The sequence below is a fragment of the Tursiops truncatus genome, chromosome 6 (assembly GCF_011762595.2).
Source record: "Tursiops truncatus isolate mTurTru1 chromosome 6, mTurTru1.mat.Y, whole genome shotgun sequence".
NCBI lineage: Eukaryota > Metazoa > Chordata > Mammalia > Artiodactyla > Delphinidae > Tursiops > Tursiops truncatus.
In genome coordinates this window covers 49,301,115-49,328,602 of record NC_047039.1, presented here as the reverse complement: position 1 = coordinate 49,328,602, position 27,488 = coordinate 49,301,115, and the positions used below count along the sequence as shown (strand labels likewise).

At 37.0% G+C, this 27,488-nt stretch overlaps 1 protein-coding gene across 10 annotated transcripts in view; it reads left to right on the top strand.

Moving 5' to 3' along the window:
* Window positions 1-27,488, top strand: part of CNTLN (centlein) — a 330,872-nt gene that overhangs the window by 284,026 nt on the left and 19,358 nt on the right. For all 10 annotated transcript variants that reach the window (XM_019934875.3, XM_033858062.2, XM_019934873.3 and 7 more), the window contains 2 exons: window positions 278-415; window positions 1,006-1,191. In XM_019934875.3, coding sequence (XP_019790434.1) covers window positions 278-415; window positions 1,006-1,191 — 324 coding nt within the window. The remainder of the gene's footprint in view (window positions 1-277; window positions 416-1,005; window positions 1,192-27,488) is intronic.

Sequence of the window (27,488 nt, the reverse complement as noted above, 5' to 3'; positions counted from 1 at the left end):
AAATATAGTTAAAATTAATTGTATATTATTAGATAGAAGGCTACACATACCAATATTCATGCTTTTTTGTGCAATTTTGGGGTTTTGCTATTGATTTCAGGATTGTTAGTCTCATTCACAGTATGAGTTCTACAGATCTTATACTTGAATTTGATATCATTTATGAGAAAATAAACTAGACTTATTCATGTATTCATTTGGTTTCCATTTGAAACAAACACAGTATGGAACTAGAATGCCTTTACTAATAATAATTACCTTCATGCTTTTATTGTAGGTGAAGACATTAACTGAAGAGTGTTCCAACAAGAAGGTATCAATCGATTCACTAAAGCAAAGACTTAGTGTCGCTGTAAAAGAGAAGTCACAGTATGAACAGATGTATCAGAGAACTAAAGAGGAGTTAGAAAAAAAGGTATGGTTTTATGACATTTTAGCCTGGAGGTGGACTGTAACAATGTCTTTTTCATTTTTAAAGTTGTCCTTTTTTTCTCCCCAAAACTACTATGAGCTATTTAAATGTTTCAGATAACTGCAAAGAACATTTATATCTCTACATAAAACACTAAGAATTTGTTTACTATTAAAGGTAATGCTGTATTAGAGAGACAGATTTACTTATCTTGATAATTTCTAATAAATGAAAACTATTGTTAACTGGCATTTATATAAGTGGATATAAATTTTTAGGTCCACCTAAACTTATAAGCTAATTAAATACTTCCATTTGACATATGAAATCTTTCGGTCTAAAATGGCTTCCATGTTTTTAGTGATTTATAATTTTTAAAAAGCATAAACTCATTTTGATGATAAATATATGATAATGTGTGTGCAGGATATTCATTGAAAATAAACAAAAACAACCATCAATTCTACTCAAATAAAAATGAATACAAGATACAGAGAGAGTAATGAAACCCTTTCCTTATATGACATCTCTAACTAACATCCAAATCTGTTTAAGAAATATTTTTTTATTCTATGATTACTGGTCATTTGCAGGATCTCAAGCTTACTTTCCTCATATCAAAAATAAATGAGACTGAATCTGCTATGGCAGAAATTGAAACAGCAGCATCTAAGCATCTTCAAGGATTAGCAATGCAAAGTGAGCAGGCCCTAGAAGGTGCACAGAAGAAATTGCTGCTAGCCAATGAGAAAGTGGAAGAGTTCACCATATTTGTGAAGGTTTGAATTCTTTCTGCTTTACTAACTTGTACTTTACTTCAGGCAGAGTGGGCAGTGGCCTACTTCAGATGATTTGGGAAGTACGTTTAAGTTCCTTTCTGCTTTCCTAAACCACAAAGCATCTTCCCCTACTTGCCACACTGTTCAAATTTTCTCTATAACAGATTTGTTTTTATAGCTTGATTTTAAAAATGTCCACTCTATTATTATATTCTTTCCTTAATGTCAGTTTAGTTATGAAATTGTGGTAATCACATAATCAAGACGGGTGGGTTTTTTTTTTGTTTTTTTGATTATTTTTATTTTTGGCTGTGTTGGGTCTTCGTTGCTGTACGTGGGCTTTCTCTAGTTGCAGTGAGCGGGGGCTACTCTTCATTGCGTGTGCAGGCTTCTCATTGTGGTGTCTTCTCTTGTTGCGGAGCATGGTCTCCAGATGCTAGGGCTTCAGTAATTACGGCATGCGGGCTCAGTAGTTGTGGCACTCAGGCTCAGTAGTTGTGGCTTGCGGGCTCTAGAGAGCAGGCTCAGTAGTTGTGGCGCACAGGCTTAGTTGCTCCGTGGCATGTGGGATCTTCCTGGACCAGGGCGCGAACCCATGTCCCTTGCATTGGCAGGCAGATTCTTAACCACTGCGCCACCAGGGAAGTCCCAAGACAGATTTTAAGACAAAAGAATTGAGTCATTTTCATTCCACTCTCCTTTTAAAAATCATCCAAGCAAGAACAACCAGAAACTTGCTCCATGATAATTGAACTTAAGAGACATTGCACCCCAGCCCATGACCTATCAGACATGGAATGGATAGAGGAATGGTAAATGATCTAGCAGGACAAAAGGAAGACAAGCTGAAGTGTCTACAAAGGGTGTACCATCTGGAAATTATCTGACCACTGAAGACTCCCAGAACGGTTCTGGCCTTGGCTGCACAAGGAACCACCAAAGCCAAGGGTGGTGGGGGAGAGGAGAATACCAGGCTAAAATGGGTGTTTTGTTTGAAAGTCTTTATAAGGAATTTTTAGACCTCTGGCCTGTACTTCTGCCCCACATGGTCAGCCAGTATTCCTCCCTTAACTATTCTGGAAAAACTCAGGAGGAGCAGTTCTAGTTTCAGAGATATGAGGCACTGAGGGGGGGAACCTGGTGATTGCTCCACTCATTTCAATCCCACTGTGAGTTGTTTGCACCCCTGTTTAGTGCCTTTTATTCTGCCTCGTATTATAGTCAGCAAACGGATCTGTTTCCATTATATAAATTATGATGAGTTCCTTAAAGTCAAGAACCACGTTTTATTAATCTCTACCTCCACAGCATGTACCATAGTGACTTGCAAAGAGATGGCATGCAATAATGATCACTAACTAATCAAACTGAATTTCTCTTAGGAATATGAAATTTTAATAAAAGCCCTTTTGGCCTTTAAAAATAAGAATTAAGATAATTGGACTACTGTGGGAGGGTAAATCTTTACTTTCCCCCTTTTATCTCCTGAAGTTGCAATGTTCTCTTTTTTTCTAAACCAATCTTCGATGAGATTGAGTTCTTCCCGCTACTTGTTCCTTTGGCTGGCATATATTATTAAAAACTTGCCTATCATAACAGTAGAAACTTATTTAAATATATAAATATTTTTAATTGATGGATTATAAAATTAAAGTTTAAATGTCCTTCTATGGAATAAAATAACATCAACACTTACTGTCTTCTTTCTCAAATAACCCTACTATTATTTGAACTACTCAACTAGACTTGCTGCATATATAATTATTATATATATAAATATGTTAGTGTTCTAAAAGCATTTACCCCCTTAGGTATTGATCTTATTTATAAGAATTAACATTCCTGGACTTATAACTTGAATATAAGATGGCAAATAACTGGATCTTATGTGTAGTACCATTTTTTTTATTCCTCTAAAAATAACAGCTTACAACATTTTATGCCAGTGTTAATAGTACCCCATTTAGAACAAATCCCTTACTTCGTTTCTTTGGAAATCATAGATACCTTGGGAGTTTTCTCATTTAAAAAATATCTACAAAATGAATGGAATAAAACATTTTATCTCTTTCAATGAAGGTTTCAAATGGTATAAAGTCAGACCAATAATGCTTGCCTCAGAGGACTCTAAATGATTGCAGAGTATTAATTTAAATTTATTAATTTAATCATATTTCCTTTTCCAGATTTAAAATGTCATTCCTTCCAAATGCTTGTTGAATAGTCTCACTGTTTAACTTATGATAAGCACTCTCATTGAATATTGTCGTTATTTTGCTCATGATATAGAGCTATTTTTATTATGACTTTTAGCTTCATAAACCTTTGTTTTCCATGTTTTATATTCAGCTTAGAGTTGTATTTTTTGTACTGTTAGCCAATATATAAAATATGAAATGCACATTTATAAGATTTACTCAAATGCTAATTATGGTTTTTCCTAAAGTATTCCTTGAACATGTCCTGTTTAAAAAAGAATTGATAACCAGAAGTTTTTAAAATAGAAAAATGAATTTTATGATTAGATATCTGATTATTATAGACTTGTTGAAGTTTCATGACCTTTATGATAATGTAATGGGTGTACTTCTTCACATAGAGTAGTTTGGCAAAAATTATCTTTTAAAAAACAAACTTCTTACTATTCATGTCCAAGGATATGAATAGTATTTAATGATATAGTGAATGTCTCATCTCTAGTTGTTCGAGAGTAACATACTAATCCTTCATGTATTTCACCAACAATGATATAGAGTATAGATGTCCTAGTAGATAAATTCAGGATTGCCATGGTTTCATGACTTTTTAATTTGAGTAACATATTAAAGGTCCTATAGTAGAGAATGATAGCAGATATAGATAAAACATTTTTAGTACTCTTTCAGAAATTTTCCATGTTGTTTCAGTTTGGTATTTAGATTGCTTGCATTAGAATCAACAGATTCTATTACATTTAAATAAAATTCATAATTCCGGGCATTATTGAATCAAAATCTTGGTTGGGGTGAGACCCAATAATCTGCATATAACAACTAGGTGATATTATGCATTAGTACTGTTTTGAAAACAATGTTTTTTTTTTAAAGCCCAACATTGCTTTTATGGATTGAATCTATATAACAAAATATTTATCAGTTTGGTATTTAATAGCACCTTTTACCACTCATAACTTCTAATGGTAATTTGACATTTGTTTTACTTAACTTTGTTTTAGGGTCAATATGTATTTGATAATGGTACCACTTCTACTGCTTAATCCATTTCGCTAATAAAGGGCCACAAGCAAACTAATGCCCAAACCAGAAACATTGGCAAAGACTGGATATTTGGGTCTGAAGAAGGAGATTACTGTCATCCTTCTCTTCCTCACACGTATAGCCCACCCTAGGACTGGGCAGAAATGCTCAGGAGCTGCCATCTTCAGTGACATACCATCAGTGACGTCCTAAACACTACTGCATTACAGCTCAGCTTTCACCTTTTTAAAAATTTAAGACCTTCCATAATTTGACCCTATTCTGTTTAGAATCTAATTTTTTTCCCCACTACTCTCCAAATTTCACCCAGATTGTGTTCAGTCTTGCCTTTCCTCAAGTTTTCCTTCTTCCTTCACATATCCTTCTCTCTTTGCTCTTCGCTCTAAACCCTTCCGATTTAGCTCAGGGCCTTCCTCTTTCCTGAATCATTTCTTTAACTCTGTGGTTAAGGGGAAAGGGCCCTACTCTGCCAGTTTCTGGTTCTGTTATCTCAGGCAAGTGACTTAATCCTCTGTGTCTCAGTTTCCCCATCTATAGAATTAGTGTAAAGATGGGACATACCTAAAGTGAGGATTTAAATAAGTTAACAGAGATAAAGCTCAAACATTGCCCAATATGCTCAGTGTTATCTGAGTGTCAGCTAGTAGTATGCCTATCATTTATCTCCTGAATAATTATTGTATATACCATATAAATTAACACATAACTGCAAACTGTCATATTTTTCTTTTTGTTTCAAGTAGATTATTATAGTCAACTTGAAGTTAGGGTATTGTCATTCATTTACCCAAAGTACTGGCACATAATAGGGCTCACTAAATTCTTGAAGAATTGATTTTACATCTGCTTTAAGAATGGTACAGGACACATAATCACTGCTCAGATTGAAACCTCTGTGAAGGCAAGAGCTATGCACATTGCTTAACAAGCATAGTTAAAGAATGTGCATAGTTCCTACATGGAACATTATGATCACCAGGACTCATTCTGTGCAGAGCTTATTAGGGTATCAAGTACACAAAAGTATTTAATAAATATTATTAGTAGTATTAATAGTAATAATGTTTGTTTTGACCATGTTATGGAATCGGTGTTCCCTTTACTCTTTTCATTTATGCATAGGGCACAACCAGATTATAGAAGAGGAGTGGCCATCTGTTCTAGATCTAGTCTTGAATATGGAATTTTGCCCTGGAGTAAAATCAAGTGCTTTGAGCATCTGGGCTGGGTATATGTGGCAGAGCTCAGGCTTTAAACTCTCCTAATAACTGAATAAAACACACAAGGGAAATTTCTAGAAGTATTTGCTCAGTTTGATTGAACCCTGATATAGGCTTGTTAATGTGCTTGTATGTGAGAGTCATATGCTCAATTCCATCTTCTTGATAGCTTTTGTTAGCTGATAAATAAATACAAGCCAAAGAACAACATTCAGCCGGAAGCTTAAATCATTTAATTATCAATATGTACTTGCTTAGTAAGATTTAGTATGATGATTTTGGCATGTAAATTTCTTGCTTCTTTAGTGAGAACATTTGTAGAGCATTATAATTTTATTTTTAATAGGTACAATTGTTAATGCTTTGGTACTGATCTACTCTATTATGATTTTTTTCTATTTTTTCCAACTTTATTGAGATATGACATATAACAATGTATAAGATTAAGCTATACAATATGGTGACTTGATACATGTATATATTATGAAATGTTTACTACAATAAGGGTAGTTAACACATCTTTAACCTCACATAATTACCGTTTTATTGTTATTGTTATGGTGAGGACATTTAAAATCTACTCTCATAGGAAATTCCAAGTATACAACACAGTATTGTTAACTATAGTTACTATGCTGTACTTTAGATCCCTGGAACTTGTTCTTATAACTGGAAGTTTGTACCATTTGACCAACATCCCATTTCCCCCACCCCTCAGCCCCTATCTTTTTCTGTCTGACTTATTTCTCTTAGTATAATACTCTCAGGGTCCATCCATGTTGTCACAGATGGCAGGATTTCCTTCTTTTTCATGGCTGAGTAATATTCCTGTGTGTGTGTGTGTGTGTGTGTGTGTGTGTGTATCCACAGATACACACACACGCCACGTTTTCCTTATCCATTAATCCATTGATGGACACTTAAGTTGCTTCCATGTCTTGACTAGTGCAACTAATGCTGCACTGACCATGGGAATGCATGTCTCTTTGAGATCCTGTTTCATTTCCTTTGGATATGTACTCAGAAGTGGGATTGCTGGTAGTTCTATTTTTAATTTTTTTGAGGGACCTCTATACTGTTTTCCATAGTGGTTGTACCAATTTACATTCCCACCAATGGTACATAATGGTTCCCTTTTCTCCACATCCTCGTTAGCATTTGTTGTCTCTTGTCTATTTGATAATAGCCATTCCAACAGGTGTGAGGTGATATCTTGTGGTTTTGATTTGCGTTTCTCTGATGATTAGTGAGGTTGAGCACCTTTTCGTTAACTTGTTGGCCATTTGTATGTGTTCTTTGGAAAAATGTCTGTTGAGGTCCTTTGTCCATTTTTAAATTGGATTATTTGGGTTTTTGTTATTAAGTTATATGAGTTGTATATAGTTTGAAGTCAGGAAATGTGATACCTCCAGCTTTGTTCTTTCTCAAGATTGCTTTGGCTATTCAGTCTTTTGTAGTTTCATACAAATTTGGGTTTTTTTTCTTATTTCTGTGAAAAATGCCGTTGGAACTTTGATAGAGGTTGCAGTGAATCTCTAGGTGGCTTTGGGTAGAATGGACATTTGAACAATATTCACTCTTTTAATCAGGATATCATTCCATTTATTTGTGTCTTCTTTAGTTTCTTTCATCAGTGTCTTGTAGTTTTTGGTGTATAGATCTTTCACTTCCTTGGTTAAATTTATTCCTAAAATTTTATTGTGTTGGGTGCCACTATAAGTGGGATTGTTTTATTTCTTTTTTACATGTTTAATTCTTAGTGTATAGAAACACAACTAATTAATTTTTGTCTGTTGATTTTGTATCCTGCAACTTTACTGAATTTGTTGATTAATTCTAACAGCTTTTTGATGGAGTCCTTAGGACTTTCTTTATAAAAGATCATGTCATGAGCGAACAGAGACAATTTTATTTCTTTCTTTCTGATTTGGATGCCTTCTATTTCTTTTTACTGCCTAATTGCTCTAGCTAGGACTTCCAGTACTGTGTTGAATAGGAGTGGTGAGAGTGGGCACTTTTCTCTTGTTCCTGATCTTAGAGGGAAAGGTTTCAGCCTTTCACTGTTGAGTGTGAGGATAGCTTGGGCTTGTATTATATGGCCTTTGTTATGTTCCAGTATGTTCCTTCTATACCCAGTTTGTAGAGAGTTTTATCATGAAAGGATGTTAAATTTTGTCCAATGGCCTTTCTGCATTTATTGAGATGATCATATGATTTTTATCCTTCATTCTTTTAATGTAGTGTATCACATTTATTGATTTGTGTATGTTGACTCATTCTTGCATTCCAGGAATAAATCCCACTTCACCATGGTGTATGATCCTTTTAATGTGTTGTTGAATTCAGTTTGCTAGTATTTTGTTCAGAGGTTTTGCATCTATATTCATCAGGGGCATTGGCCTATAGTTTTCTTTTCTTGTAGTGTCCTTATCCGGCTTTGGTATCAGGTTAATGCTCACCTCATAAAATGAGTTTGAAAGTGTTCTCTCCTTTTACATTTTTTGGAAGAGTTTGAGAAGGATTGACTTTAATTTTTCTTTATTTGGTAGAATTCACCAGTGAAGCCATCAAGTCATAGGCTTTTCTTTTTTGGAAGGTGTTTGATTGCTGATTCAGTCTTCTTACTCATTATTAATCTGTTGAGATTTTCTGTTACTTCATGATTCAGTCTTGGTAGGTTGTATGTTTTAGGAATTTATCCATTTCTTCTAGGTTGTCCAATTTGTTGACATATAATAGTTCATACTATCCTCTTATGATCCTTTGTATTTCTGTAGTATCAGATGTAATATCTTCTCTTTCATTTCTAATTTTATTGAGTCCTCTCTTCTTTTTCTTGGTAAATCTAGATAAAAGTTTATCCATTTTGTTTATCTCTTTAAAAAACTAGCTCTTAGTTTCACTAATCTTTTGTATTGTCTTTTATGTCTCAATTTATTTCCACTCTTCTCTTTGTTATTTCCTCCCTTCTACTACCTTTGAGTTTAGTTTGTTCTTTTTGTAGTTCCTTGAGGTGTAAAGTTAGATTATTTTTTCGAGTTTTTTTTTTTTTTTTTTTTTTTTGCTTAATGTAGGGTTCCACATGGCAGAAGAGGCCAGTGACAGGAGTTGGGTGTTGGCATGCAGGTGCTCAGGTGGAGGGGCTAGCTGCAGGTGAGCCCAGCGGTGCAGGCCAGTGAGAGGAGACAGAACCAGATCTGGGCCCACAAACAGCTGTGGGGGCCTTAGCTGTCAACATGTAGTTCTATGGCTACAGGGCCTCACCACAGGCACTTGCATGTCATTGGAGGCCAGTGACAGGAGTCAGACCAGTGGCGAACTGGTCCACAGCTGAAGGGGTTAGCCCCAAATGCATGCACGGCAGTGGATCAGCTGCAGGGGTCTAGGCTGGCATCTTGCACTTCTGCAGCTGCAAAGGCCAAGCTGACTTCCAGTGCAGATTGGAGGGTCCAGTTGGGGACAGGGAGGGAGTCAGTCAGGTGGCATCCGTGAAGGTGAACCGGTGGGGGGAAATCACAGTGGTGAAATCTGCAGAGGGTTCATGGCAGCTGTCCTGGGCTTTGGTTTCTTCAGTGGCGAAAGCTGTTGGGATCCTGCACAGAGCTGTAAACCACAGCTGCTCTTGCTGCATAGCTGATATTGGGAGCCCCAGGCATTCTTCCTTGCTCCAACCTGTCTTTATTTGTCTTAGCTTTGTCAGTCTCTGGGTGGTGTGAAACTGAAATGGGTCCTTCATGCAGTGATATGAAAAACTGGGGAAGTTGGTTCCTCACCTCATTCTCCCTTTCTCAGTGAGGGAACTCTTTTGAACTGGGCAGTTCCCCCTTGTCACTGAGCAGTGCCACCCTGGGGTATGCGATGATGCAGGCAAAACGAAACTGTCCTTCTTTTTCTTTGTGTGGAGTTATTCTCAGGTTTTTTCCTCCACTGTTTGTTGCTGAAATTTCTTAAGTGGACTCCTGAGCTCTTCCAGAGCTATTTTTGTTTGTGGATATCTGTCTAATTGTTGATATTTGTGGGGGGATAGAGGCTGGATCTCCCATCCTATATTTTGGTGACATCACTTCTTAATTATGATTTTTAAACAGTGTTATAATAAAATCCTATTTGAGTTAACTCTTTCTGTCCTATCATTATATAAGAAAGGTAAATGACAGCTGTTTTTAAAGACACGTTTTTAATAAAAATACATTACTTTAAGTGGGTGAACTTTAAAATATGTAAATTGTATCTTGATAAAGCTGTTTAGGAAGCTGTGAAAAAAAAAGACTTTACTTCTCCAGGAAACTATGATGGTAGGAGTGACTCCACAGTATTGGAGCAGCCAGTTATAACCTTCATCATAATAAGCAAATCTTACTGAAAAATCTAATCAGTCCATTATGATTCAGTGAAATTCAAAACTTTTTGTAGTTTGCTAACACAGATCAAGACTCATTATAAAGACTGGAAAACTAGATCTTAATAAGACTGGAATGAAATAGCTTGCTGTCTTTCACTCTAACACTATTGCTCACTGCTTACAATAAATTATATTATAATATTGAAAAACATAGTGACTTTAAGTTGAGATGTAAATCTAAGAAAGTACTTTTACTTTGAAAATACAATCAAATATTGGGACAATTCCTAGCCCATGATATTCCAAGAAGTTTAAGAAGGCTGACATAAATTTTTAGAAATTCAGTTAACATTCATTGAATGCTTATTTTGTGCCATACAGTGTTTTTACTTACCTTGACAATAAGTGATAGCCATTATTCAACTGATGCAAGCAGAGTGAAACTTTTTAAAGCTTCTATTGTTTTTAACATTGGAGTATTTTAAAAGTTTTGCACAATTTGGGAGTTTTAAAGTTGCTTAGGGGGGGACCTTCAAGATGGCGGAGGAGTAAGACATGGAGATGACCTTCCTCCCCACAAATACATCAGAAATACATCTACATGTGCAAAAACTCCTACAGAACGCCTACTGAACGCTGGCAGAAGACCTCAGCCTGCCCAAAAGGTAAGAAACTCCCCATGTACCTGGGTAGGGCAAAAGAAAAAACAGAGACAAAAGAGTAAGGATGGGACCTGCACCTCTGGGAGGGAGCTGTGAAGGAGGAAAAGTTTCCCCGCACTAGGAAGCCCCTTCACTGGTGGAGACGGGGGTGGGTGTGTGGGGGGAGCTTTGGAGCCACGGAGGAGAGTGCAGCAACAGGGGTGCAGAGGGCAAAGCGGAGAGATTCCCACACAGAGGATCGGTGCCGGCCAGCACTCACCAGCCCGAGAGGCTTGTCTGCTCACCCGCCAGGGCGGGTGGGGGCTGGAAGCTGAGACTTGAGCTTTGGAGGTCAGATCCCAGGGAGAGGACTGGGGTTGGCCGCATGAACACAGCCTGAAGGGGGCTAGTGCACCACAGCTAGCCAGGAGGGAGTCTGGGAAAAACTCTGGACCTGCCAAAGAGGCAAGAGACCATTGTTTTGGGGTGCGCAAGAAGAGAGGATTCAGAGCACTGCCTAAATAAGCTCCAGAGACGGGCGCAAGCTGTGGCCATCAGCTTGGAACCCAGAGATGGGCATGAAATGCTAGTGCTGCTGCTGCAGCCACCAAGAAGCCTGTGTGCAAGCACAGGTCACTATCCACACCTCCCCTCCCGGGAGCCAGTGCAGCCCGCTACTGCCAGGGTCCTGTGAACCAGGGACAACTTCCCTTGGAGAACAAATGGCGTGCCCCAGGCTGTTGCAGCATCATGCCTCTGCTGCCACAAGCTCACCCCTCATTCCAGTTATAACTAGTGTACCCCTCCCTCCCACCAGCCTAAATGAGCAAGAGCCCCCTAAAAAGCCACTGATTTAACCCCCTCCTGTCTGGGCGGGGAACAGATGCGTGAGGGCAACCTACATGCAGAGGTGGGGCCAAAACCAAAGCTGAACCCCAGGAGCTGTGAAAACAGAGAAGAGAAAGGGAAATCTCTCCATGCAGCCTCAGGAGCAGCGGATTAAATCTCCACTATCAACTTGATGTACCCTGCATCTGTGGAGTACCTAAACAGACAACGAATCATCCCAAATTGAGGCAGTGGACTTTGGAAGCAACTATAGACTTGGGATTTGCTGTCTGCGGCTGATTTGTTTCTAATTTTTATGTTTATCTTAGTTTAGTGTTTAGCGCATGTGATCATTGGTGGATTTGTTTACTGGTTTAGTTGCTCTTTTTAAATTATTATTACTTTTTTATTTTTTATTTTAATAATGTTTTTCTTTTTATTTATTTATTATGATTTTAAAATTTTTATTTATTTATTTTTCTTTCTTTTTTTCACCCTTTTCTTCAGAGCCGTGTGGCTGACAGGGTTTTGGTGCTCCGGGCTGGTGTCAGGCCTGAGCCTCTGAGGTGGGAGGGCTGAGATCAGGACATTGGACCACTAGAGACCTCCTGGCCCCAGCTAATATCAGTCGGCGAGAGCTCTTCCAGAAATCTCCTTCTCGACGCTAAGACCCAGCTGCACCCAACAGCCAGCAAACTCCAGTGCTGGACGCCCCATGCCAAACAACTAGCAAGACAGGAACACAACCCCAACCATTAGCAGAGAGGCTGCCTAAAATCATACTAAGTTCACAGACACCCCAAAACACAGCACTGGACATGGCCCTGCCCATCAGAAAGACAAGATCCAGCCCCACCCAGAAGAACACAGGCACCACACTCCTCCACCAGGAAGCCTACACAAGCCACTGAACCACCCTCACCCACTGGGGGCAGACACCAAAAACAACAGGAACTACGAACCTGCAGCCTGCAAAAAGGAGACCCCAAACACAGTAAGTTAAACAAAATGAGAAGACAGAGAAATATGCAGCAGATGAAGGAACAAGATAAAAACCCACCAGACAAAACAAATGAAGAGGAAATAGGCAGTGTGCCTGAAAAAGAAATCAGAGTAATCATAGTAAAGATGATCCAAAATCTTGGAAATAGAATGGAGAAAATACAAGAAACGTTTAACAAGGACCTAGAAGAACTAAAGAGCAAACGAACAATGATGAACAACACAGTAAATGAAATTAAAAATTCTCTAGAAGGATTAAATAGCAGAATAACTGAGGTAGAAAAACGGATAATTGACTTGGAAGATAAAATAGTGGAAATGACTACTGCAGAGCAGAATAAAGAAAAAAGAATGAAAAGAATTGAGGACAGTCTCAGAGACCTCTGGGACAACATTAAACGCACCAACATTTGAATTATAGGGGTTCCAGAAGAAGAGGAAAAAAAGGGTCTGAGAAAATATTTGAAGAGATTGTATTTGAAAACTTCCCTAACGTGGGAAAGGAAATAGTCAGTAAAGTCCAGGAAGCTCAGAGGTTCCAAACAGGATAAATCCAAGGAGAAACATGCCAAGACACATATTAATCAAACAATCAAAAATTAAATACAAAGAAAAAATATTAAAAGCAGTAAGGGAAAAGCAACAAATAATATAGAAGGGTATCCCCATAATGTTAACAGCTGATCTTTCAGCAGAAACTCTGCAAGCCAGAAGGGAGTGGCAGGACATATTTGAAGTGATGAAAGGGAAAAACCTACAACCAAGATTACCCTACCCAGCAAGGATCTCATTCAGATTCAACAGAGATATTAAAACCTTTAAAGACAAGCAAAAGTTAAGAGGATTCAGCACCACCAAACCAGCTTTACAACACATGCTAAAGGAACTTCTGTAGGCAGGAAACACAAGAGAAGGAAAAGACCTACAAAAACAAACCCAAAACAATTAAGAAAATGGTAATAGGAACATACATATCGATAATTACCTTAAATATAAATGGATTAAATGCTCCAACCAAAAGACATAGACTGGCTGAATGGATACAGAAACAAGACCCATATATATGTTGTCTACAAGAGACCCACTTCAGACCTAGGGAGACATACAGACTGAAAGTGAGGGGATTGAAAAAATATTCCATACAAATGGAACTCAAAATAAACCTGGAGTAGCAATTCTAATATCAGACAAAATAGACTTTATTTATTTAGTTAGTTTTGCCTGTGTTGGGTCTTCATTGCTGCGTGAGGGCTTTCTGTAGTTGTGGTGAGTGGAGACTGCTCTTTGTTGCAGTGAGCGGGCTTCTCATTGCAGTGGCTTCTCTTGTTGCCAAGCATGGGCTCTAGGTATGTGGGCTTAGTACTTGTGGCTTGCGGGCTCTAGAGCGCAGGCTCAGTAGTTGTAGCATATGGGCTTAGTTGCTCTGCGACATGTGGGATCTTCCTGGACCAGGGCTCGAACCTGTGTCCCCTGCATTGACAGCCAGATTTTGAACCACTGTGCCACCAGGGAAGTCCCAAAAATAGACTGTAAAATAAACACTATTACAAGAGACAAAGCAGGGCACTACATAATGATCAAGGGATCAATCCAAGAAGAAGATATAACAACTGTAAATATTTATGCACCCAACATAGGACCACCTTAATACATAAGGCAAATGCTAACAGCCATAAAAGGGGAAATCGACAATAACACAATAATAGTAGAGGAATTCAACATCCCACTTTCACCAATGGACAGATCATCCAAAATGAAAATGAATAAGGAAACACAAGCTTTAAATGACACATTAAACAAGATGGACTTAACTGATATTTATAGGACATTCCATCCAAAAATAGCAGAATACACTTTCTTCTCAAGTGCTGATGGAACATTCTCCTGGATAGACCATATCTTCAGTCACAAATCCAGCCATGGTTAATTTAAGAAAATTGAAATCGTATCAAGTATCTTTTCTGACCACAATGCTATGAGACTAGAAATCAATTACAGGAAAAAATCTGTAAAAAATACAACCACATGGAGGCTAAATAATACACTACTAAATAACCAAGAGATCACTGAAGAAATCAAAGAGGAAATCAAAAAATACCTAGAAACAAATGACAATGAAAACATGACGACCCAAAACCTGTGGGACGCAACAAAAGCAGTTCTAAGAGGGAAGTTTATAGCAATAAAATCCTACCCCAAGAAACAAGAAATATCTCAAATAAACAACCTAACCTTACACCTAAAGCAATTAGAGAAAGAAGAACAGAAAAACCCCCAAAGTTAGCAGAAGGAAAGAAATCATAAAGATCAGAGCATAAGTAAATGGAAAAGAAATGAAGGAAACAGTAGCAAAGATCAATAAAACTAAAGGCTAGCTCTTTGAAAAGATAAACAAAATTGATAAGCTATTAGCCAGACTCATCAAGAAAAAAAGGAAGAAGACTCAAATTAACAAAATTAGAAATGAAAAAGGAGAAGTAACAGCTGACACTGCAGAAATACAAAGGATCATGAGAGATTACTACAAGCAGCTGTATGGCAATTAAATGGACAACGTGGAAGAAATGGACAAATTCTTAGAAAAGTACAACCTTCCAAGACTGAACCAGGAAGAAGTAGAAAATATAAACAGACCAATCACAAGCACTGAAATTGACATTGTGATTAAAAATCTTACAACAAGCAAAAGCCCAGGACCAGATGGCTTCACAGGTGAATTCTATCAAACATTTAGAGAAGAGCTAACACCTATCCTTCTCAAACACTTCCAAAATATAGCAGAGGGAGGAACACTCCCAGGCTCATTCTACAAGGCCACCATCACCCTGATACCAAAACCAGACAAAGATGTCACAAAAAAAAGAAAACTGCAGGCCAATATCACCAATTAACATGTATGCAAAAATCCTCAACAAAATAGTAGCAAACAGAATCCAACAGCACATTAAAAGGATCATACACGATGATCAAGTGGGGTATATCCCAGGAATGCAAGGATTCTTCAATGTACGCAAATCAATCAATGTGATACACCATATTAACAAATTGAAGAATAAAAACCATATGACCATCTCAACAGATGCAGAAAAAGCTTCCGACAAACTTCAACACCCATTTATGATAAAAACTCTCCAGAAAGTAGGCATAGAGGGAACCTACCTCAACATAATAAAGGTCATATATGACAAACCCACAGCCAATATCATTTTCAATGGTGAACAACTGAAACCATTTCCACTAAGATCAGTAACAAGACAAGGTTGCCCACTCTCACCACTATTATTCAACATAGTTTGGAAGTTTTAGCCACAGCAATCAGAGAAGAAAAAAATAAAAGAAAAAGAAGAAGTAAAACTGTCACTGTTTGCAGATGACATGATACTATACATAGAGACTCCTAAAAATGCTACCAGAAAACTACTAGAGCTAATTAATGAATTTGGTAGAGTAGCAGGGTACAAAATTAACGCACAGAAATCTCTTGCATTCCTATACACTAATGATGGAAAATCTGAAAGAGAGATTAAGGAAACACTCCCATTGACCATTGCAACAAAAAGAATAAAATACCTAGGAATAAACCTACTGAAGGAGACAAAAGACCTGTATGCAGAAAACTATAAGACACTGATGAAAAAGAAATTAAAGATGATACTAACAGATGGAGAGATACACCATGTTCTTGGATTGGAAGAATCAACATTGTGAAGATGACTGTATTACCCAAAGCAATCTACAGATTCAATTCAATCCCCATCAAACTAGCAATGACATTTTTCACAGAAGTAGACAAAAAATTTCACAATTTGTATGGAAACACAAAAGACCCCGAATAGTCAAAGCAATCTTGAGAAAGAAAACCAGAGCTGGAGGAATCAGGCTCCCTGACTTCAGACTATACTATAAAGCTACAGTAATCAAGACAGTATGGTACTGGCACAAAAACAGAAATATAGATCAATGGAACAGGATAGAAAGCCCAGAGATAAACCCACACACATATGGTCACCTTATCTTTGATAAAGGAGGCAAGAATATACAATGGACAAAAGATAGCCTCTTCAATAAGTGGTGCTGGGAAAACTGTACAGCTACTCGTAAAAGAATGAAATTAGAAGACTCCCTAACACCGTATACAAAAATAAACTCAAAATGGATTAAAGACCTAAATGTAAGGCCAGGCAGTATAAATTCTTAGAGGAAAACAGGCGGAACATTCTATGTCATAAATCACAGCAAGATCCTTTTTGACCCACCTCCTAGAGAAATGGAAATAAAAACAAAAAGAAACAAATGGGACCTAATGAAACTTCAAAGCTTTTGCACAGCAAAGGAAATCATAAACAAAGCAAGAAGTCTACCCTCAGAATGGGAGAAAATATTTGCAAACGAAGCAACTGACAAAGGATTAATCTCCAAAATATACAAGCAGCTCATGCAGCTCAATATCAAAAAAACAAACAACCCAATCCAAAAATGGACAGAAGACCTAAACAGACATTCCTCCAAATAAGAAACACAGATTGCCAACAAACACATAAAAGGATGTTCAACATCACTAATCATTAGAGGAATGCCAATCAAAACTACAATGAGGTATCACCTCACACCAGTCAGAATGGCCATCATCAAAAAATCTACAAACAATAAATGGTTGAGAGGGTGTGGAGAAAAGGGAACCCTCTTGCACTGTTGGTTGGAATGTAAATTGATACAGCCACTATGGAGAACAGTATGGAGGTTCCTTAAAAAACTAAAAATAGAACTACCATAAGACCCAGAAATCCCACTACTGGGCATATACCCAGAGAAAACCATAATTCAAAAAGAGTAATGTGCCACAGTGTTCATTGCAACACTATTTATGATAACCAGGACATGGAAGCAAGCTAAGTGTCCATCGACAGATGAATGGATAAAAAAGATGTTGCTCATATATACAATGGAATACTACTCAGCCATAAAAAGAAATGAAATTGAGTTATTTGTAGTGAGGTGGATGGACCTAGAGTCTGTCATACAGAGTGAAGTAAGTCAGAAAGAGAAAAACAAATACCGTATGCTAACACATATATATGGAATCCAAAAAAAATGGTTCTGATGAACGTAGGGGCAGGACAGTAATAAAGATGCAGATGTGGAGAATGGACTTGTGGACATGGGGAAGGGGAAGGGTAAGCTGGGACAAAGTTAGAGAGTAGCATTGACATATATACACTACCAAATGTAAAATAGATGGCTAGTGGGAAGCAGTTGCACAGCACAAAGAGATAAGCTTTGTGCTTTGTGACCACCTAGAGGGGTGGGATAGGGAGGATGGGCGGGAGACACAAGAGGGAGGGTTTATGGGGATTTATGTGTACATACAGCTGATTCACTTTGTTATACAGCATAAACAATCACAACATTGTAAAGCAATTATACTCCAATAAAGATGTTTAAAAAAAGTTGCTTAGAGAAGAATTGAGCGTATCTTGAACTAATAAGAGAAGGCAATTTTGCAGTAGATGGAAGGGAAATAAAAATAAAATCCAGATCGAAGTGGCACCCAGAGTTGAAAACAAGCAGAGGCCCAGCATATATACAAAAGGCAAGTGTGATAATATGAAAACAAAAACTTAACTTGGATATATGGGTGGAAGGTAAAACATTTCAATGAACTTAATGCAATGAGACTGTACTATGTATCTGAAAGGTATAATTGGGAAGGAAAGAGGAATATTCAAGCATCATGAAATATATTTCAACCAAATAACGTAACATTTTGTAATACTGGAGACTTTTTTTTTCCCAAATACACCTATGTTGCTTTTAGCCAGCTGATGGCAACATTGCTAAAAACTAATATGTATCCTATTCGTAGAATGGCAGTTCAAAGTATTTTGAATTAGTTTGCCTATAGTTGACAAGTAAAGGATGGAAGCAATATTGATGATATGCATATTTATACAGGATTACTGCTTTTAAATGAGTAAATGTCTATAGCTATCCTAATATTGTCCTCTTTTTTCCTAACAAATACTGTAATTTAAAATTGTAACAGTTCTAAAAATTGAGATATAGTTGATATATAACATTGTATTAGTTTCAGGTATGCAACATAATGATTCAATATATGTATTGCAAAATGATCACCATAATAAGACTAGTTAACATCCATCATCATACATAGGTACAAACATTTTTTCTTGTGAAAAGAACTATTAATAAGGCATTTGACGTGAAAGTATATAGTGGACATTATTTAGTAACAGCACTGCTTCGTATGTGTGCTATGTAACGTTTGAGTCTACCTCATTTTGGTACCTCTTTTTTTAACTTATGGGTTTTTAAAATTTTTGTTGAAATATAGTTGATTTACAATGTAGAGTTTGTTTCAGATGTACTGCAAAGTGACTCAATCATAAATATATATTAAAAATATATATACTTTTTTTTACACTCTTTTCCATTATAGATTATTACAAGATATCAAGTATCTTGGTACTTGATATCAAGTATCAAGTAGGTGCTATACAGTAGGTGCTTGTTGGTTATCTATTTTATATATAGTAGTGTGTATATTTTAATCCCAAACTCCTAATGTATCCCTCACCCTTTTCCCCTTTGGTAACCATAAGTTTATTTTCTGTGTCTGTGAGTCTGTTTCTGTTTTGTATGTAAGTTCATTTGTATCATTGTTTAAGATTCCACATATAAGTGATACCGTATGATATTTGTCTTTGGCTTACTTCACTTAGTATAATGATCTCTAGGTCCATCCATGTTGCTACAAATGGCATTATTTCATTCCTTTTTATGGCTGAGTAATATTCTATTGTATATAAGTACCACATCTTTTTGTTGTTGTTGTTCATAAGGATCATTTCAGGTGTTATTTATTTATTTGAAATATTTTTTAAAATTTATTTATTTTTGGCTCATTGGGTCTTTGTTGCTACGCATGGGCTTTCCCTAGTTGCAGCAAGTGGGGCCACTCCTCGTTGCAGTGCATGAGCCTCTCATTGAGGGGGCTTCTCCTGTGGCAGAGCATGGGCTTCAGGCACATGAGGCAAGTAGTTGTGGCATGCGGGCTCAGCAGTTGTGGCACACGAGCTCTAGAGCACAGGCTCCACGGCATGTGGGGTCTTCCTGGACCGGGGCTTGAACCCGTGTCTGCCACATTGGCAGGCGGATTCTCAAGCACTGCACCACCAGGGAAGCCCCAGTACCACATCTTCTTTACCCATTCATTTGTTGTACCTCTTTACATATATATGTGTGTGTGTGTGTGTGTGTGTGTGTGTGTGTGTGTGTGTGTGTGTGTGTGTATATATACACACACACACACACATATATATATATATATATATATGAAGTGTATTTATTTATTTATTTATTCATTTTTGTCTGTGTTGGGTCTTCGTTGCTGCGTGCGGGCTCTCTCTAGTTGTAGCAAGCAGGGGCTGCTCTTCTTTGTGGTGTGTGGGCTTCTCATTGCAATGGCTTCTCTTGTTGCAGAGCACGGGCTCAAGGTGCATGGGCTTCAGTAGTTGCGGCTCGCGGTCTTCAGTAGTTGCAGCATGCAGGCTTCAGTAGTTGTGCCTCATGGGCTCTAGAGAGCAGGCTTAGTAGTTATGGCACACGGGCTTAGTTGCTCGGCAACCTATCGGATCTTCCTGGACCAGGGCTTGAACCCATGTCCCCTGCATTCGCAGGCAGATTTTTAATCACTACGCCACCAGGGAAGTCCCTGTTGTACCTCTTTATAATGACACTCTAGTGGTACGTGAGGGTGGATCCTGGAATCCCTATATTATTCAACCCTATTTAGATATTCTCTTGGGATGCATAAGATTAAGAAATTATTGAAATAGATCTCAGAAGTCCATTGGAACATATAATCACCACCAAATCTGTTTGTACCTCATTGTAGAAGGTTAGTCATACAGCTTTTCACCTGGTTCACAGTCTTTCTCTCCGACACGATTCTGTTATGATTTTGGATGACCTCCCATCCATGTAGGTCATCCAGCACCCTAGCCTCTCAGTTCTTCACCATATTCAGTTCCAGTGATTAGTCTCATGATCATATCCCTGACCCTTGGTTCTGAATTAAGGAAGGATCACCCACCTTATGGAGCATTTGGAAATGTGTGGGGGCTTTGGATTGTCACACTGACTAGGAGGTGCTACTGATATGCAGTGCCCATTGGCCAGAGATGCTAAACATCCTGCATTGTGAAGGTTAGTCCCACACAGTAAAAAAATTGTCATCTCCACAATGTTTCCATTAAGAAATATTACTCTTGGCCTTGTCATTACCAATAACTGCATCAACTCCAGAATCTCTGTTTCTAGCATCTTATTCTTTGACCCCCATGTCTTTTTGTACTTACACTCCAGCAATTCTCTGACATGATTACAAACTGAAATTCATTGACCTTACCACTTTTCCCTAATTATTACCACCTTCTTTTCCATTATGCTTTCACTTCCCTCCTCATGAAGCAAGTACTCCATGTTCTGTCATTGTCACTTTTTAACATATATCCTCAAGTCTGCTCATCTGTCCCTCTGTCATATTCACATGGAAAAAATCCATGCCTATTTTGTTTTGAATCTCTACCCACTTTTCTTCTGGACCCAAGCAGCTGAATGTCTCTAAAGAAAAACACAACCATGCTGATTGGTCTTAATTTAAGTTCATAACCAAGAACTTCAGGTGGGACCTCAACACTCTGTGTAAGACTGTTATACTTTCCCAGTACATTAGCCCCCAAGTTTCCCCAACATTCCTTTCTCCTATCTTCTTAGACCTCTAGCATCTACCCCCTCCTTAGTGCCTTAATCTCAGCTTCTTATTTCACTGAGAAAGCAGAAGTAACCTGAAGAAATTTTTCTCTTTTTTTTTTTCATTACTAAGCCTACAACCCACTGGAATCTGTACTCCTCCCAGTCTTACTTCCGTTATAGTGTTCTTAGTCTCAGGATTTGCTTTTTCACCAGTCATCCGGGTGGTGGGGCCCCAAACCTCGAATCATCCTTGTCTTTTCTCTTTCTCTCACATTGCATGTCTAATCCCTCATCAAATCCTGTGGGCTGTGATTTGAAAATCGATCCAGAATTCTGCTGCCTTTCAACACTGCTACTGTCCAGGTTATCACTACCTCTTGCTTGTACCTCTGCATACTCTCCTAGCTCATCTCCCTCTTCAGCTCTTGCTCCAGACAATCTTTTTCTCCATTTTTTGGTTAGAATGGTTCTTTTAAAACTGAAAACATATCGTGTCACTCCCTTGCTCAAACTTGTCTCATGACTCCTCATTACACGATAGAATGAAACGTCTTCACTGCCCTGCAAGGCTTCCATGATTAGTCTTGTTGTTACTTCTGTGACTTCACTCTCTACTACATGTCACCTCACTGATTCCTCTTTCACCATACTGACTTTCTTGGTGTTCCTTGAATACTGCAAGCCCTATTCTTTCTCAAAGTCTGCTCTTTTCCTGTTTATATTAAAATAGTTTATCTTTTCACTTCTTCAAGTCTTTCTGCCCAAATGGGACTCTGTCAATCTTTAGAACATATGAAACAATGGAAAACAAAGACACAAGTAAAACGTACATAACTGTTGATGTTAATGTTTACAGTAACAGAAGTTAGGAGGAGAGGGTCGTTGGAAGAGTTAAGTTTCTTTTTTGCTTTGGTGGAACATGTGGAGGATAAGAAACTCTAGATATTGATTCAAAATATAATATTAGTTTATTAAATTAATCAAATTAAATGCTTGAATAATATTAAATATATGTTCAGAAATTTTAAAGGTGACCACAAGAATAGGAATTGAGTATTTAATTTTTAAAGAATTAGAAGAAATTAAAAAAAAAATAAAGAAAGCTCCATCAATTCAACACAAGCCAGGAAGAAGAGTAGAAGGAAGGGAAGAAGGAAAGACAGAACAAAGGAGAGGAACAGTATATAAGAGACATGGTAAATAAAAAAGATAGGATGATCCAAACATACCAATAATCACAATATACGTAATAAAGTTGAAATGTATTTTAAAAAAAGAAAAAAAGAGAGACTATGAGATTGTGCAAAAGATGCACCTAAAACATAACGATCCCTAAAGCTAAAACAATAAAAGAATAAAATTATGATATCCTGCAACTAGCTTGTACCAGCTTGTGAGAATCGATTTTGTGTATCTCTTTCCAGCATCTCCTTCATGTTTGTTGCTTGAAATCAATCATGGTACAAGTACTTAATGCCATAGAAATTGACAAGCATTACAAGTCATACCTGTCCCCTGAAAAAAGAGCTTGTTTGCCAGCACACAATTGAATATGTTCCAGGTAAATGCTAACAAAAAGAAGATATAACAATATTATTTTGAAACAAAATTAAAGAAAAAACCATTAATAAGGATAAGGAGGGTAATTTCATGTTGATAAAAATGGATAGTTTGCAAAGAAAATATAAAATTCATGAATTTTTGTGTACCTGACAACATTAAGCAAAATTTGGTGAAATTACAAAAGGAAATCAATGAATCCACAAGTGTATTTACTATCTTCTAGTATATTTAATCTATATTATATTCAGAAATCAACAATTCAAATAGAGAAAATGTGAGCAAGGCTACTTTCTTTTCAAACCCCTGTGGAACATTCACCCCTGTGGAATATACATCTTATGCCACAAAGTTCAACAAGTTCAAAAAAAGCAAAAATCATTTAGGCTATGTACCCTGAGTAGGGTATAATATAATTATGATTTTACAAAATAAGTGGCCAAATGTTTCTATCCACTTAGAAATTCCAAACTCATCTATATGATTTTGGGTTAAGGAGGAAATAAAAAGTCAGTTTATGAACTACAGTGAAATATCAAAACCTTTGAAATTCAACCAAAATTTAATTTTCAACTCAAGATACTAGAAAAATAAATAAATAAACTCAAAGAAATTTTTTAAATGGACTTAATAAAGATAAAAGAAAAAAATCCATAAACTATAAAACAACTCCTCTTCTCCTTCCCCAAAATAAATTGAACGTATACAGCTAAACTTTGATTGTTAATGACATGTTTGTGGATCTAGAAATTCAAGAGAATCAAGTCATAAACTATTAGAACTAACCAGATAATTCAGCAACAAGTTCAGAACAAGGTCAACATACAAAATAAAGTAGACTTTACAAGTAAGAATATATTTTAAAATACTATTTTTAAATTTCTATTTACAATGATAAATCTGTTTCTGTGGATGTAGTCACACTTTAGATACCTCATATATGTGGAATCATGCAGTGTTTGACTTTTTGTGACTGGCTTATTTTACTTAGCATAATGTCTTCAAGGTTCATCCATTTGGGAGCATGTGACAGGATTTCCTTCCTTTTTAAAGCTGAATAATATACTATTGTACATATATACCACATTTTGTTTGTCCATTCATCCATCAGTGGACATTTGGCTTGCTTTTAACTCTTGGCTATTGTGAACAGTGCTGTTGTGAACCTAAGTGTGCAAAGGTTCTTTTGCATATATCCAGAAGTGGGATTCCTGGATATATAGTAGTTCTCTCTCTTTTTTTTTTTAATTTTTGAAATATCTCCTACAGTTTTTCATTAAAGTTGCACCACTTTACAATGCCACCAACAGTGTGCAAGGGTTTCAGTTTTTCCACATCCTTGCCAACATGTTTTTTGTTTTTTCAATAATAGCCTTCCTAATGGGTGTGAGGTGATACCTTATTGTGAATTTGATGTACATTTCTCCGATGAGACATGATTCTTTACATAGAAAATTCTAAAGATTTATAAAACAGCTACCAGCATTAACAAGAGTTTAGCCATTTCATAGGATACAAGGTCAAAATACAAAAATCAAAAGTTTTTATATATTAACACTAAACGATTGGAAAATGAAATAAAAAACTTTCAACTTACTATAGCATCAAAAATACAATTCTTAGAAATAAATTCAAGAAAAAATAGGTAAGCCACTAAATGTTAGAAAGAATGTGGAGAATGGAGAATTTTTATCCATTGGTGGCGCAAGTTCTAAGGGAAAGCTATAGAAGTTTCTAATAAATGAAACAGTCACCTACCATATGACTCAGCAGTTCTACTTCTAGGTGTTTACTCAAGAGAAATGAAAACGTGTACACACAAAATGCACAGGAATATTCATAGCAGTTTTATTCGTAATAGTCAAGAACTGGAAACAGCCCAGGTGTCCATCTATAGGAAAATGTATAACAACGTTATAATTATGTAATGGAATAAAAGTCAGCAATACAAAGAAATGAACTACTTATACATGTAACAATGTGGATGAATTGCAAAAACATTGTAAGTGAAAGAATCCAAACACAAATAATGCATACTGTATGATTCCATTTGTAAGAATTTATAGAACAGGCAAATCTAATCTATAGAGATTAAAAAAAAAAAAAAAAAAGACAGTTGTTGCCTGCCTCTTGGAGCTAAGGATGGGGATTGACTAGGAAAAGACACAAGCCAACTTTCTGGAGTGATGGAAATGTCCTTTACTTTGATCTGGGTGTGAGTTACCCAGTGTTTTCATTGTCAAAATTCATAAAATCATACAGTTAAGACTTACGCATTTCACTGTATATAAATTTTACCTCAAACAATAGTAATGAGAACTATAAATAAATATTGATCTTTAGTTAAGAAGTGAATGCTGAAGTGTTTAGGGGGAACTGTACAGATGTCTGCAACTTCCTTTGAAATGCATCAACGAAATAAGATGGAAGATAGCTATGTGATAAAGCAAGTATAGCAAAATTAATTGTAGCCTATAGGTAGTGGGTACATGGTTGTGCACTGTGAGTTTCTTTAAACTTGTCTGCATGTTTGAAATTTTTTATAATAAAATAGTAGGGGAAAATGCACTTTGGAGAATTCTGCCTTGATTATAAAGGGATAAAATCATCATTTCCCCTTCTCTCCCTTGGAATCACATGACAGACAAGGAGAATAAGAAACAAAAATTCAGTTCCTTTTTACAGCAAACCTAGGTCACAGTTAAAACCCTGTATTTCAGAAGACATGGAAGAGTAGCCAAAACCAGGTAAGATTGGTGAAGACATCCAAAAGGAAGCAAAAATAAGATAACAGGGAGAGAAGACTTAGGTGCTGTAGACTTCTGAAAGATCAAGCAAGAATACAGTCTTCGATGACAGCCACATGAGGTACACATCCTAATCACCTGTCTGCAATAGTGGAATGAGTCTGCATCTGTTTGTGTAGGAGCTTCCTAGAATTAGTTTGCTTCCAGAGAAGAGGAGGAGGCAGGACTTAATGAAGAATAACGCAGACAAGGTGTATCGGCAGGAGGCAGCTTTCCTCATAGCAGCCAAGAAAAAAAATTCCTTATATTATAAAAAACCAAACAAACCATAACCAAAATAACATGGCTAATGGAATTCATCAGAAAAAATATTAGATTCATATATAAAACTTCACCAGCCTGCAGCACAGCACAGGCCCTTCTGCCACATAACTTTCTACAAATAGGAAATCTCGGAAAAACTCTTCTCTTTCAAAAACGAGTCCTGAAAAATGAACCAACATAGTATCAACAAAAATAGATTAGGATAAGAATGGAGGAAGGAAACAGGAAAAATAAATGGCAGGAAAAGAAGTTTCACCACAGATAGTTGCTGCAGAGAAGATGAAAATATTTTACTGTGAATAAAAATATTAATGAAATAATTTCCTCCAAAAAGCACATGTTTAAGGTAGAAATAAATGTAAGGACTTAGAGAAAAGGTGGTGAGACATGGGAACAAATGAAAGCAAGTTGGCAGACAAAGCAAAGAAGTAAAAGAAAATAAATAAAATTATCTCAGGAAAAAAATATATATTTCTGGGTTTTATATGAATGTATGTGTGTATAAATACTGTTGAACTTATTGCATTTAATATAAATTAAAAGGAAAAGAACAAGTTACGGATACACAAAACAATATGGATGAATCCCTAATTTAAAACACTACGTTAGGACTTCCCTGGTGGTGCAGTGGTTAAGAATCTGCCTGCCAATGCAGGGGAAACGGGTTCGAGCCCTGGTCCGGAAAGATCCCACATGCCGCAGAGCAACAAAGCCCATGCTCCACAACTACTGAGCTTGTGCTCTAGAGCCCATGCTTTGCAACAAGAGAAGCCACCACAATGAGAGGCCTGCACACCGCAACGAAGAGTAGCCCCTGCTTGCTGCAACTAGAGAAAGCCCACTTGCAGCAACGAAGACCCAACACAGACAAAATAAATGTTTAAAAAAACAAAAACAAAAAACCCCCACCATGTTGAGAAAAGGAAGTCAGACATGAAAGAGTACATAGTGTATTATTCCATTTAGATGACATTCTAGAATAGGAAATATTAATCTAAGATGATATAAATCAGAGCAGTGCTGTCTGGATGTGGGAGGAATTGACCTAGAAAGGAGTATCAGGGAAATTTCTTGAGTATGGAGATGTTCTATATCTTGAACAGGATGTTGGCTGCACAGAAGCATACAATTATCAAAGCTCATTAAACTAATCACTTAAAATGTGTGCACTGTTTCATTCTAATTATGCTTCAGTTAAACAAAACATACTGTGGAAGAAAGGATTTCTGAAGCAAATGACAGAGATTCAACACATGTATAATTGGAGTCTTCAAAGAAGAAAAGGAGTGATGGAACAGGACAATTATTGAAGCTATAATCCAAAAACAATTTTCAGAAATAAAAAACTTCTAAGAACATAACATGAACCAGGGAAAATTGATCTAATATGTCATCCCCTGTTTATGTTTCAGTAAAGTTTCTGGACTCAAACAAATAAAGAATAGTGATGTAAAAAAAGTTCATGTCATGTATAAGGGGGGAAAAACAAAGATGAGACAACTCTGAAAGGCTATCTCGGCTCCAGAGCTCCTTACACGATGGCGTGAAGTCTCTGTTGGAACCGCAGTGCAGATCAACATTTCCCTCTGCCTGCTCCTGCT